The 13972-nt window shown below is 64.7% G+C and overlaps 1 protein-coding gene across 1 annotated transcript in view; it reads left to right on the top strand.

The window, feature by feature from the left end:
* Positions 1-605: 605 nt before the first annotated feature.
* PLXNA1 (plexin A1) overlaps positions 606-13972 on the top strand; it is a 48595-nt gene continuing 35228 nt past the window's right edge. The window contains exons 1-3 of the mRNA XM_042912611.1: positions 606-623; positions 5998-7261; positions 9046-9228. Of these exons, the coding sequence (XP_042768545.1) occupies positions 6017-7261; positions 9046-9228 (1428 nt within the window). The 5' untranslated portion in view covers positions 606-623; positions 5998-6016. The remainder of the gene's footprint in view (positions 624-5997; positions 7262-9045; positions 9229-13972) is intronic.

Genomic DNA, 13972 nt, shown 5'->3' with positions numbered 1-13972 from the left:
CAGTTGTGGTTGCGGAAGGCCGAGGGTCGGGACCCACGGCCCTGCAGGTCCCGGGGCAAGGCGCGTTCCCTACGCGGGCCTCAGTTTACCCTTGTGTGAATGGAGGCTATAGTCCTAGGCCTGGCACACAGAGGCCGGGCCCATCCGTGGGCACGCGGGCTCAGAACGGGCCGGGCACTTGGGGCTCGGGGGACGCTCCGCCGCGGACCCGGAGCCGAGCCGTTAAGGCGGACGACTGTATCGCCCTTTGAAGGCGCAAGGTGGGCCCCGGCGGGCGCGCTGCGCGGGGAAGAGCGCCCTCTGGAGGCTGCCTGCGGCCCCGCCCCCGTGCGCCCGCCCCGCCCCCGCAGGCCCCGCCCCCCCGGCCTCGGGCAGCGCATGCGCGCGGCGCGGCGCTCCGCGGGCGGCGAGAGCGAGGCCGGTCCGCAGCCGCGCGGCGCTCGGCGCCCCATTCATGCTGGGCAGCGGCGGCGCGGCCACGCAGCGGAGCCCGGGCGCGGCGGCGGCCTCGGCCTGGGCGGCCTGCGCGGCTTCGGCGGCCCCGCGGCGGGGCGGGCGGCGGCGGCGGCGCGGGCGGCGGGGCGCGGCGATGGCCGGCGGCGGGGCGCGCCCCGGGGCAGCCCGTGAGTAGGCGCGCAACTTTCCCCGCGGCGCGGAATGGGGTCTGGTGGGGGTCCCGGGCGGGGGGCGCGCCGGGGTGGGAGGCGCCCTCGGGCCGGAGCAAAGCGGCCTCCGGCCGGGGCGCGGGGCGTGCGGCCGCGCGAGCAGGGGGTGTGCGCGGAGGACTGCGGCGCGCGTGTCCGCGGGTCCGCGTGTCCCTGCGGCTCCGGCCCGGCGCCCGCGTGTGTCCGGGCGCGGCCGTGGCGCCGGCGCTGAGCTCGTCCTGTCCCCGCCCGGCCGGGATCGGACCGCGGCCCCAGGCCCCGCGCCGCCGGCCTCTCCCTGCCCGCCCGGCCCGGCCCGGCCCGCCCCGGCCCGCCGAGCTCCGCCGGGCAGTGCTCCCGGCGGCGCGGCGGGGGCGGGGGCCGGCGCTGCCCCCTCCTCAAAGGCAGGAGAGAAAGTTTGCGGCGGCCCCGGCGGGAGGGCCCTGCGGGTGCCCAGGCCGAACCCGGGGCTGGACCGCGCACTCCGACCTACGGCCGCTAGCAGGGCCAGGCCGGGCTGGGCAGGCCCGGGCCGGGCTGCGCGGCCGCTTGGGCAGGGCCGCGGGAGCCGGAGGAGGTCTTGCGGGGCTCCATCCTCTGTTGGCCCTCAGGGCGCTGGGGTGGAAGTTGGAGCCGCTTCTTCGGGACCGACGCCCGCCCCCGCCCCCTCTGGCCCGAGGTGCCGAGAGACGGGCGCTGTGTCCGCCCCTGGCCCGCAGGGCCGCTCACTCGGGCTGGGAGGGGGCGGTGCGGGTGCCGCCCGGGCAGCCGCCCCGCTCGCTCGGGCCTCTTCAGCCTCCCCCTTCCAGGGCCTCTCCAGGGTCAGCCCGCTTTCCTCGGAGGCTTCCGATTGCTTCCTGGACAGTCCCGGGCCTGGTACGCCGCGTAGCTGAGGGCGGCGGGGCTGATTCGGGGCTGCCTTGGGGAAGGGGGAGCGGGGCTCCAAGGGAGGCCCGTGCCTGCTGTGAGATCCCAGGTGCAGTCCGAGAAAGGGGGGTGATAGGGGCGCCAGTGGCTGCTTATAGCTGAGAACTGCCCCTGACTCATCTGTGGGGTGCTGGGGCCACGCCCCTTGAAAGAAAGGGGTGTGTGTGTTGGGGGGATGTGGACCGGGCCTCTGTCCCCCACGCCGGGGCTTCAGCGGCTTACTCTGCTCCACCTCTTTCCATGCCCAGGCGGTTCTCTGGGTCTGGGGGGAGGGGGGTGGGGCTCAGTCTTTGCTCTTCTGGCCCTTGGGGAGCAAGCCCTAGGTCTCCTCGGCTCCCTGCTGGTTTGGGGTGTGCCGGAGAGATCAGGTGCTGCACTAGGCAGCCGAGACTCTGCCCAGTCCTTGAGAAGCACCTAGTCCCATGCCGGAGGCAGATGAGAAAACCAGTGATTCCCCTTCAGAGCTAGGCTGCACATGAGCCTGGGAGGGTGGCACCAGGAGGCCCAGGAAGGGCGTTTCAGCAGAGGCAGAGGTCTGGCAAGCCTGTGTGTGGCTGAGGTGTGTGTTTGGGGGTGGAGGACAAATGAGATGCTGTGGACGAAGCGGGCAGCCCTTTTGCTGGGCTCCTGTGCCCCCAGGTTGTTGCCTGCGTGTTCTGATCCCCCAGGAAGGTCCCTGTGTCAGTAGCAGCTGGCCAGGAGGGGAGGGCACCCCAAGAGAAGGTCTGAGTGGTGGGCACTTTTTGTAAGCAGGACTCCAGTGCTTCCAGATCCTGATCCCATAGGACTTGTCTGGTGGGAGAGCAGGACAGCTTGGGACAGCCTCCCAGGGCCTCTGTTGGGGGAAGGTGGGTGACAGTACAGCTCTCTGCTTTGGTTGCTAATGGGGTACCTCTGGGCAGGACGGCAAGGCAGTATCTTCCCCATCCCCCCATGCCCCAACCTGCCCAAGTCCCAGAATGATCCAGAGTGGGAGGGCATGGAGATTAGGCTCTCTCTCTGTGAAGAGGGCTGTGAAGGCCTTTGTTTCTCAGGGTAAGAAGGAGTGGTGGTGGCTGCCGGGCCCTGGAGAGGGAAAGGGGATGTTGCTCTCTCCGTGCTCTGCTAGGCGGCCAAGCCCATCCTGTCCACGAGTGGAGCCCACTGTGCTATGTTCCCATCTGCCTCTGTCCTGACCTCTGTCTCCCTGGCTAACCCCCAGTTGGCACACCCAACACCAGTCCCGCTTCTCCCTTCCCAGGGTGGTTCAGACTGGACCCCCGGCACAGCCCACTGCCCCTGCCGGGAAGCTGCAGTCATTCTCACTGTCCCCTCTGCATGGTCCAGCAGGTTCCAGTCCCTGGCCTGGACTCTTTGCTGCTCTGCCACCCAAGATGCCTCTTCCCACCAGCTCTCAGTGTGCCTTGTTCTCTTAGAACAGGTGGAGAGGCCCCCCGGAGGAGCCTCCCCAGACCAGGGTGGCCAGTTCTGCTCCCCTCCCAGATGCCCTCCCGGCATCTGTCAGTGCTCCCCTCCCCCAGCCCAGCACAGTCCTCCCCAGTACCCAGACCCGGCTTTGGAATGAATGCGTTTTTTTCTGGGCAGACCAGAGGTCTGTGGGACATAAGCCCCAGCAGGTCAGCTGGCCATCTAGGTTTCTGTGGGAGCATGGGATTTCATCTTGTCTTGCCAGGTGACCTTGGGTCTGTCCAAACCCTGGACTCCCTAACTCTAAGATAAGGGAAGTGACCTAAATGTCCTCACTGGCCCTTGTGAGATGGTGGATGTGAGGGACCTAGCCCTGGACTTGGGATCCCCCTTTCCCAGCTGGCAGTCCCATCCACCCTGGCCAGTCCCTTGCTAGCAGCCCCTGTTGGGGAGGGGCGGGGGTGGGGGGTGGAAATGGGCTCAGGGCCAGTCTGGAGTTTGACTGGTGGCTTCTTCAGCCGGGTTTCTCCTGTTTAATATAAAAAGTAGGGCCCGTAATTGCATTAAGACGTGTATAATTATCCCGGAGGAGGGGAGAGCCCAGCCCCTGGTAATTGCAGGCCTGCTTTGAACTGATAAACGGTGAGTGATTCATGTTTTCTTTGGAGTTCACATGCACTCAGCTTTCAGCCCAGGCCCCGCTGACACTGTGAGGAGCCTGTTCTCTGACTCCCGACTCCTGTTCTGCTTGGGCTCCTGTGCTGGGGACAGGGGTCAGGCGTGGGGGAGGGGCTGGGGACTCCTCTCCTGGCTGCCAGCATAGGTAGCTATATGGTTCTTGGGGTGACGTCTGAGTGAAAATCCTCAAGGAAGGACAGGTGACAGAAAGCTGCGAGGGTCCTTCGAGGCAGCACGACCTGGTCCTCTTGCTGTGGGATCCTGGCTTAACCTCCTCACTTCCCTGAACCTCAGTTTCCCCACCCGAGCGGTGGGTGCGGGTGTTGACTCGGCACAGGAACATGTGGAGACTTGAGGCCAAGGTGAAGGAGCAGGCCTTGCTCTGCCCGGGACCTGTTCATTTACGCATTCATTCACAAGCATCGGGCCCTGGCACCGGCTCTGGGAGCATGCGGGGAGCCAGGCTCCGTCTCATGGAACTGCCATTCCTGTGGGAAGAGCGCAAGTTGGGGAACAATAAGTAACGACCGTGAGCGAGCCCTGCGCTGCAAACTAAAACGGAGTAACTGGCTGACAGGAAGAGGCTGCCGCCCTTGGCTGGCAGGTCAGGGCAGACAGCTGAGACCTGAGCCCGTGTTTGGGCAGGGGAGGGAAGGGCATCCCAGTAGAGGGGACAGCAAGTCCAAAGGCCTGGCTGAGAGCGGAGGGGCCCTGTGCTACAGGGGCAGCTGTGGGAGCCCCGGGCCCAACAGGCCTTGTCTGGCCCGTTGCCCTGGACTTGGCAGAGGACACCTATCTTTTTTGGGCTTCAGCTTCCCCACCTGCAAAATGGGGCTGCCGGTCTATATGAGCCAGGGCAGGGCCCCTCCTAACTAACACCAGGAGGGTTCTCCTGCTGATGGCGCCTTGGGAGCATGCTCCAACCTTCCCGCTTTTGTCCGTGAGAGAGGATCTATTGTCATTTTCATTTGGGAAACTGAGGCTGGGAAAGAGGAGGGACTCCGGTCAGGGCCACCTACCAGTGGCCGGGCCAGGAGGAGAGGAGACTTTTGTAGAGGAAGCGGGGGTCCATGGTAGGATTTGGGGGCCGGTGATCTCATGTGCACTTCAGAAATGGGGCCCAGGCTACTGTGTAGGGCCGGGGCTGTTGATGGGTGTTTCAGGTGAGGCCAAGGGCTGTGCTTGTCCAGGTGGGAGAGGGGTGGGCAGTTTGGGGGAGACTTTGGGGATGACGCTGATGGACCTTAGCAGAGAGTGTGACCTGGAAAGTGTAAGTGGGGATGCCTGAAGCCTGGTGTGGGGGTGGAGGAAGTTGGGAATGCGATCTGATGGGAGGGAGGAGCCTCTGGCAGGTGGACGACAGCCTCTGGGCTTCTCAGACTGGGGAGATAGGACCACTGCTGAGGGGCAGGCTTGGGGAGCTACCCCCCTCCTCTTGGGAGGGCTTCCTATTTCCTGGGATTGAGGGTATGGAGGAGGAGCTGAGAGGCAGGCAGAGGAAGCCTGGGAGGGGGCAGGGCTGTGCTGGCAGCATGGGGGGCACCTCTTGGCTGGGGTATGGGGATGGTGGGTGGGAAGTGTAGCGCTTCTGGATTCTTTCTTGAAGTGCAGGGCTCAAGATCCAGCAAGGGGCTGGGCCAGGGTCAGCCAGCAAGTGGCTCCAGGGCCAAGGTGACCCAGACTGCCTCCTTCCCTCTCTGTGAACTGCCTTCTGTGTGGTGATGGGCCCGAGTATCTTTGTCTGCTATGGGGGTGGTTCCTGTGACTGGGAGCCTCTGTGGCCTGCTAGGGAGCACGTATCCCCCAAGCCTCAGGCAGAGAGATGGTCACCCACCCTAGGAGCTTGGAGCTGGTGGCAAGAGGAGGGGGTGCTCCCTAGGGCACGGGGAAACTCCGAGTCAGGAGGTGATGGCCTCCAGGTTGAGGTGTCAGCCAGGCTCCCAGTCTGGACCCTCGACCCTCGTCGCTTGCTTCCCTGCTCTTGGGTCCATTTCTCTCCTCTGCCTGGTAACGGCAGGACCAGGCACTGATGGTACATGTCTGGACACCAGTGGGTGTCCCATGCTATTCGTGGTGCTCGCGGACTTGGTCTTGGGGACCCCTTGGTGAACCTCTCCGTGCCTGCAGGGCCCAGTTTGCAGAGGGGCCCTGTCTGCACCTCTGGGTGTCTCCTTGTGGGTTAAGTCATGCCCCCTGGAGGTGGAGCATGGGATGTCCCCGCGTGGGCTGGGCACACACAGCTCATGGGATGCACGTGTGTACTTGGGTGTGTATGTGCTCTCCCATGCGTCCGGCCTGTGCCCACACACTCGCACCCTCTCCCGCTTGTTCTCCTTCACAGGGCTGAGGCTCCCGGCCCCATGATTCCCGCCTCTGCAGGACCTGAGCGCCTCGACCCGCGGCCCCGGCCTGCCATGTCACTGCCACGTCTGAGCCTGCGGGTCCTCCCGCTGCTACTGCTGCTGCTGCTGCTGGGGGGCGCACGGGCGGCAGCGGGGGCACCCAGGGCTGGTGGGGGGCCGCAGCCCGCCTTCCGCACCTTCTCAGCCAGCGACTGGGGCCTTACCCACCTGGTGGTCCACGAGCAGACCGGTGAGGTGTACGTGGGCGCGGTGAACCGCATCTACAAGCTCTCGGGGAACCTGACGCTGCTGCGGGCCCACGTGACGGGGCCTGTGGAGGACAACGAGAAGTGCTACCCGCCCCCCAGCGTGCAGTCGTGCCCACACGGCCTGGGCAGCACCGACAATGTCAACAAGCTGCTGCTCCTGGATTACGCCGCCAACCGTCTGCTGGCCTGCGGCAGCGCCTCCCAGGGCATCTGCCAGTTCCTGCGGCTGGACGACCTCTTCAAGCTGGGCGAGCCCCACCACCGCAAGGAGCACTACCTGTCCAGCGTGCGGGAGGCGGGCAGCATGGCCGGCGTGCTGATTGCGGGGCCGCCGGGCCAGGGCCAGGCCAAGCTCTTCGTGGGCACGCCCATCGACGGCAAGTCCGAGTACTTCCCCACGCTGTCCAGCCGCCGGCTCATGGCCAACGAGGAGGATGCTGACATGTTCGGCTTCGTGTACCAGGACGAGTTTGTGTCGTCGCAGCTCAAGATCCCCTCGGACACGCTGTCCAAGTTCCCGGCCTTCGACATCTACTACGTGTACAGCTTCCGCAGCGAGCAGTTCGTCTACTACCTCACCCTGCAGCTGGACACGCAGCTGACCTCGCCCGATGCCGCTGGCGAGCACTTCTTCACCTCCAAGATTGTGCGCCTGTGCGTGGATGACCCCAAGTTCTACTCGTACGTCGAGTTCCCCATTGGCTGTGAGCAGGCGGGCGTGGAGTACCGCCTGGTGCAGGACGCCTACCTGAGCCGGCCCGGCCGTGCCCTGGCCCGCCAGCTGGGCCTGGCCGAGGACGAGGACGTGCTGTTCACCGTGTTCGCGCAGGGCCAGAAGAACCGCGTGAAGCCACCCAAGGAGTCCGTGCTGTGCCTGTTCACGCTCAGGGCCATCAAGGAGAAGATCAAGGAGCGCATCCAGTCCTGCTACCGCGGCGAGGGCAAGCTGTCGCTGCCCTGGCTGCTCAACAAGGAGCTGGGCTGCATCAACTCGGTGAGTAGGCGCCGTCCCCATCCGTGGTGCCTGTGCAGGGCCGCCGTCGGCCCCGCGTCCCTCAGAGGGTCGGGGCTGCTCCTGGGGCGTCAGCCTCCCAGCCCGTGCCTGCCACCATCTTGCTTCCTTGAAGACAGGGCGATGGGACCGTGTCCACCAGTCCAGGAACCCCTGTAGGCAGTGGGCAGAGGACTGGCCGTGTGCTTCGCACTGCCCCGGATGCCTGCTGCCCTGGCTTGTCTCCCTTTTACAGATGAGGTCACTGAGGCTCAGTGCCAGTAAGAGGCAGAGCTGGCTGGGGCCAGACTGGGGTGGTGTGGGTCCCAGACCTGTCTTCCCACTTAGTCTTCTGTCGAGAGGCCCTGCTCACCCTTGCTCTGGGGTGTGCACTTGCTCTCTGGGCCTCTGGCTTCACCTGGTAGTGGCATTGAGGGCACCAGCCCTGACTCTGGGGAAGCCTAAAGGCATGGGCTCTGGGTAGTTGGTGGTCAGCAGCCACGGTTCTTGTCTCTAGGCCCCAAAGGGACCAGACTGCGTCCAGCTGCATAATGGGGAGCATCTTATGCACTCCCCTAGGCCGTAGGATCCGTTGTTCAGGGGCACTTTGAGGTGACCTCCCCAGGTGGGAGCCCTCTGCTCTGGCTCATTGGGCAGCCCAGGGAAAGCCTGGTACATGTGGCTTCAGTTGTCTCATCTCTATACTGGGAGTGACACTGGTTTGTTTTCAGGGCAGGATTGGAGGGCAAAGGTCCTTTCACCTCTGTCTGTCACATCTGCCCCTGGGTGGAGTGGGGCACCCATCAGGACGGGGCCGTCTTCCAAAGCGAGGCCCCTATGTGCCAGGCTGACGTGCTGTCCATCCTCCCCTGGCATCTCAGGGAAGGCATTTGACCTCTGTTATGCATCTGGAGAAACTGAGGCCTGGAAGAGCAGCTCCTGCTGAGGTCACACTCAGTGCTCTTCACGGCCTGTGCCCATGGCTGGGTCCATCCCCTCTCCCCCTGTCTGACAGCCGCCCTGTCTAGGTCTCTGCTCCTGGGACCACTTGGGGATTCTCGGCCCAGCTCCACCTCAGCATTCCCTACTCTATCTGCGTTAGGGATCTCTTCCCTGCAAACCTCAGACCCTGAGACTGCTTCAGGGGAGCAAGCTGTCCCCCTGTTCCCCCTGGAGCCTGCCCTCCCCCAGGCCCTTTCGATCTTCTCTGGAGCCTCACGAATTGATCGCTTCCTGTCCCTTCAGTAACCGCTTCATAGCCAACCTCCGCCTTTGCCTTTTGGGTGTGTTCCCTGTTCCCTGTCTCGAATAAGCCCTCCCTGTACCACACAGCCCCCTGGGGGCTGGCCCTTGCCCTGTGCCATGGGCCTGCTCCCCAGGGTGGCTGCTCTCCCTCCTTGGTCTCCTCTAGGCTGCTTCCTTTCTTGCTCTCCCCCTCCCACCCACAGGTTAGCCAGGGGGCCTGTGTGCAGCAGCTGTGTGGGAGATGAGCCCCACCCTGGGCATGTGCACCAGGCCTCAGGGGCTGCTTTGCAAGCCTTGGCTTCTCTGTTTGTCCAATAGGTCCAGGAATCCCTGGTCTGCCACATCTGTGTGGCCTGGCTCAAGCCTGGCCCCTCTCAGGACCCTCCATGAGCCCCTGCCTCTTTCATACCCGCCCCCCCACCCCAGTTAGTGGGGGTGCTGGCCAGCCTTGGCTGCAATGCCCGCTGCCCTCAGGCAGAAGACACCCGGACCCCTGAGACTGGCTGCACGGGGCCGGGGTCTCACCCTCTCCCTTCCCACAGCCCCTGCAGATCGACGATGATTTCTGTGGGCAGGACTTCAACCAGCCTCTGGGGGGCACAGTCACGATCGAGGGCACGCCCCTGTTCGTGGACAAGGACGACGGCCTGACCGCCGTGGCTGCCTATGACTACCGGGGCCGCACCGTGGTGTTCACCGGCACGCGCAGTGGCCGCATCCGCAAGGTCAGGGCCTGGGACGGGGGTGATGGGGCGGGCAGAGCCCTGGGGATGTGAGACAGCCTTGCTCTGGGCTGGGAAGCCCAGATCCAATGCCAGGCGTGGCAACCGAGAGGGTCCTCAGCAGGCCCCAGCTCCCTTGTGTCTCCTTTTCCATGCCCCTCCTGTGGGGCTGCTTCGGTGTCCAGCAGGTGTAAAGGCTCTGGCTGGGCTTCAGGGGCTCTGAGGGTGGGTCAGGGCATATGAAGGTACTGGCCAAGCCCCAACCCCCTGCAGCCCCCCAGGATGGGGAGATGCTGGCCCTGCTCTCTGAGGGTGCACAGTGACCTCCTAGGAAGGCCGTGGGGGGGTGGGGGCAGGGCACGCCTGCACGGCCCCCTCCCCTCCGGGGGATCCAGTGTCTGCTGAGGCAGCACTCTGGAGCTGGCGGGAGGCCCCCGCCCTGCGCGGAGACAGCAAGGCCAAGGGCAGGGCAAGGGTAGCACCCCTCTGCCCCTGCCTACCGCTGGTGGGTGCAGGGGGAGCACTGTGACTCCAGAGCAATGAGGGCTCCTCAGGGTGAGGGGTGGGGTGCCGTGGGGCAGGGCCTGCGTGGTGCCTGCATCCCCTTCCCTCACCAGCAAGCCTTGAGCTGCACGAGGCCGCCAGGGAGCAGCCGCTGGAGGGCTGGAGGGGGGCTGAGAGCAGCTGCCTGTGGGTCAGTCCCAACTTGCTGGGTGAGTGGGACCAGACCAGCACAGGGCTGGCCTGCTGGGGAGGAAGTTTCTGGGGTGACTGTAGGGTGGGGGCGTCTGGGAGCCCCAGAGTCAGTCCAGGGGCGGGGCCTGGTAGATGAAATAACAGCTGTCCCCAGGCCTGGTGCTGACACAGCTCCCCGCCCAGCATGTACCCGTGGGTGGGGGCTGGGCCTGGGACCAAGAAGGGCCTTGCCTGCTCTCAGCTTCTGCGCTGGGTTGTGCGGGAGGGGGTCTCCCTGTCTCCGCTACGATGGGTGCCCTGGGAATCATGTTCCACTGTTCACTGGGTCTGAGATTTCTATGAAGGGACCCCCCCCCCCCCCCCCCCCCCGCCCAACTGCTCACCTCAGCTTTCCCATCTGTGAAATGAACCTGGATGTGTGGGCTCTGGGCTGGGGTGGTCCTGAGGCAGTAGGAGCCCAGATGTGGACTGAAGGCCATCCCAGGATGGGGTGCCCTGGGGTGCTGCGGGGTTCAGGCACCGTACGAGCCAGTGAGGCTGGGTGGCCGGTCAGCTCAGCCCCCGCTGCTCTCTGGGCAAGCCCCCATGCCCTCAGAGCTGGTCCTCTGGTGTGACCCACTTTCTTTACCCTAGTGTCAAGGGTGCTGTCTGCAGCCTGGGCATAGGCTCTTTCCCTTCCCAGGGGTGGGGCCCCCACCCAGCATGCACCCTCTTTTCCCACCCCAGGGAGGGTACATAGGGCTGGGGGAGGAAGCAGCAGAGCCCCTGGGGGGGGGGTGTGTGTGTGTCAGGTGGGTTGTGCTCTGGCAGGGCCAGTGTGGCTGCAGTGAGAACCGCCCCCTGCCCCTGCCCCCGCCCCCCAGGCAGGGCTGCGGAGTGAAGCTTGCTTGGAGACACTCCTGCAGGGCGCCCTGGAGCCTGTCACCCAGTGGGAGGCTGGGCTCCTGGGGCTGGGAGTGGCACATTTGATGGTGGGTGGGCTGGCAGGCAGCTGGCTAAGGCACTGTCTGTGCCCACAGGCCACCCTGTAAGGTTGGGAGAACGGGTTAGTCTGGCCCGGCCTCCCCGGCTGCCTCTGCCTCGCTGGCTCTGGCCTCGCTCCCCTGCCCCAGGGCCGCTGTCTGGGTGGGAGTTCTGTGAGTCTAATTGGTCCTGCTCTCCTTCCTCTCTGCCTTGGTCCCGCAGAGGGGAAACTGAGGCCCATTGTGTCGAGTGGGAGCTGGGCTTAGGGCCATTCATAAGAAAACCTCTGCTGCTCTCTCCCTTACCCACCCCTGCACCTGCCTCCCAGAGCCCCGTCTTTCCTGGACATTGGCTCCTTCCATCCCTGGACCCCTCTGGGCTGGGCACTGCACTGTGAGTGTGTGGACTGCACCCTTTTAGGGGTACGTGGGACCCAGTGCCCAGGGGCTGCTGGCCTGGTGGTGGGAGAACCCCATCATTGGAGAATTAGAGCCATGTTAGTTTCGAGGCTCCCCCATGAAGGCATGCCCTAGCCTTGCCCCATCCACCACTCACCTGCACCCACCCACCCAAGTTGAAGGGGGGTTTTGGGCAGCTCCAAAGACAGTTGTTTGCACCTTAATCCCGTACAAATGGCTGAGTTTAGGTGTGGTCTCCGCTCTCTCCCTCGTGAGCTCTGTGACCCTGGGGCTGGCTGTGTAGCCTCTCTGAGCCTGTCCCCCCAAGCATAGCGTGAAGAAGCCCAGAGCCTGGTGTGTGTGTGTGGTCCCATTCGGGCATGCAGCTAGCTCTCACTTGTGGTGCTGCCTCTCTGAGTCCTTGCAATAACCCTGCCGTCCTTTTGACAGATGAGGAAACTGAGGCATATGGTGGCTGCAGCATGTGCCCAGGCTTACTGGCTCCAGGGTCCTTGCTCATGACTGTAGTCTCCTTCCTTGTTCTCTGGAAAAGAAACGGGGGCTCTGATTTCAGTGTCCCTTCTCTGAGGAAGCCCGGGGTCTAGGGCAGCCCCACCTCCAAGAGCCTCTCACTGCCCACTCCTGCCCTGAGCTGCCAGCCTTCAGGGCTCTTTCTTCCCACAGCCCAGCGCATCAGCCAGTGACTGCCTGGCCCTGCCTTGCCCTGGGAACAGGTCCGGCTCCATCCAGCTCCTGTGGGGAGCACGGCTGTCCCGCTCTCTCTGCCTCCCTGTTGCCTAGGGCTCATGGTGCCTTTGAACACCATGCCACTCCCTGGGGCCCCTCTGCGGGTGGAGGTCTGGAGCAGGGTGGGGGCTGGGGGAAGAGGTACCAGTGCCATTCTGCTTGCCCCAGCCCCATAACCTCCCCCAGACCCCCTTGCCAGGCCTCCAGCCTTGACCCACTGTGAAGGGAGACCGTGCCTCTCCTCAGCTGGGGCCCAGCCTGTGTCTCCCACCGTGTCGTTCTGACCCACCCTGGGGGTGGGAGTGGCTCTGGTCCAGGGGCCTGAGCCAGGACAGGACGGGCCACGGGGTGCCCTCCGGTCCAGCTCAGCACTGCCTTCTCCCTGATTCTTGTCCTTTGTCCTCGTCACATGCTAGAGCCTGGGCCCCGGGGACCCCTGCCCACTGCTGACCTGGGGGCAGGCCTGCTGTACTGACAAAGCCCAAGACACCCTCATCTTCCCCAGGCCTGGGTCTTCTTGGGCTTTAAGAAGTAACTGGTGAGCTCTAGGGACCCGGCTGGCCCTCTGCCGGGCCCCACCGAACGAGAACGAGCGAACATTGTGTGAAATTGTAACTGATTAATTTAGGACCTGCCAACTTCAGCTGTTCAGGGCTGGCTGGGAGTGCTCCCTGACTCCCCTGGTCTTCCCCAGAGGCTCTGCCCGCCACCTGCCTCCCTCCCCGCCAACAGGGGCAGCCTGTCCTCCTGGGCTGATACCCCAGATCCCCAGTCCTGCGTGTTACCTTCCCCCCAATGCCCCAAATGGCCACCAGGGACCCCTGGACCCTGGCAGGAGTTCCCCAGGGTGGCCCCTGGTTTGAGTTCTTTTGAGTCCGTCCAGGTGCTCACCGTGGGTGGGGAGAGGACCCGCCCCAGGCTCCTGCCAGCGGGTGCCCGCTCTGCCCCGCCGCAGTCTGGAGGCCTTCTTAGACTCCATTTCTGCAGAGCAGAAGTGGGGACAGTGCCTGCCTCCTGGGCCGGGGGAGGGGCACCGCCAGACTAGCCCTGCACTGGCACCATCCCTGCTGCAGGGCTCGGGGGCTGGGCTGAGGAACACAGCCCTGCCGCTCTGGTGGCTGTGCCAGGTGAGAAAGCGGGCCCCGTCTGCCTGAGCATCCGGTTTTTCAAGAGAATCTGGAAATCCGCATTTTGTGTGAGATCTCTTATTGTTAAGCATTGGCAACTAATGACGGGCTTTTAGAAGGCACTGTGGGTCAACCTAAGGGTGCCGTGGGCCACCAGTTTATGACCATGGGGATCTGGGCTGTGGCATCACTGGCTTGCAGGGTGCCTGGCCTTGGGGTGGGACCCGCGGGATGGCCGCCCAGCTGGGCTCCAGGGCTGGGCCGGGCCATTTTGGAGTCTGGCTAGCAGGGGGGCCTGCCTGGCAAAGCTCCCTCCTGCTGGGGCCTTGGTTTTTATCCCTCAGCACTGGGTGGGCTGTGCCTCCTGGGGGCATTTGGGAAGCCCAGGGGAGGCTGCCGTTCCTTCCTGTGTGCTGATCCTTGAGTGGAGGAGGAACACGGCTGTGGCAGCAGCACTCTGGGCCCCGGGGCCCCAGCTCTTCCCTGGCTCTGCAGCATCACAGCCGTGCTGGTAGCTGCTGAGCATCTGCATGGGTTGCTCTGGGCCTGGGCTGCCAGTGACAGGGATACCTCTTAACCTCCAGTGGCCTCACGGCTCTAGAAGCTTCCCCTTGGATGCTTTTCCCGTTCCCCTAGGACTCCCCTTCCCCCCCCCCCCCCCCCCCCCCCCCCCGCTCCACTCTCCTTAGGATGCTGAAATTCAGAGATCCTGGGAGTCTGGTGGTGTTTCCAAGACCTGCATAGAGCAGTGTGGGCCTCTTCACGGTCCTTGCACCAGGGACCTGTCCTGGGTCAGAGCCTGCTCTGCGCGTCCAG

This window comes from Panthera leo, chromosome A2 (assembly GCF_018350215.1).
Source record: "Panthera leo isolate Ple1 chromosome A2, P.leo_Ple1_pat1.1, whole genome shotgun sequence".
Lineage (NCBI taxonomy): Eukaryota > Metazoa > Chordata > Mammalia > Carnivora > Felidae > Panthera > Panthera leo.
Note: the sequence above shows the minus strand (reverse complement) of the source record. Positions and strands in the feature narration are given on the sequence as shown.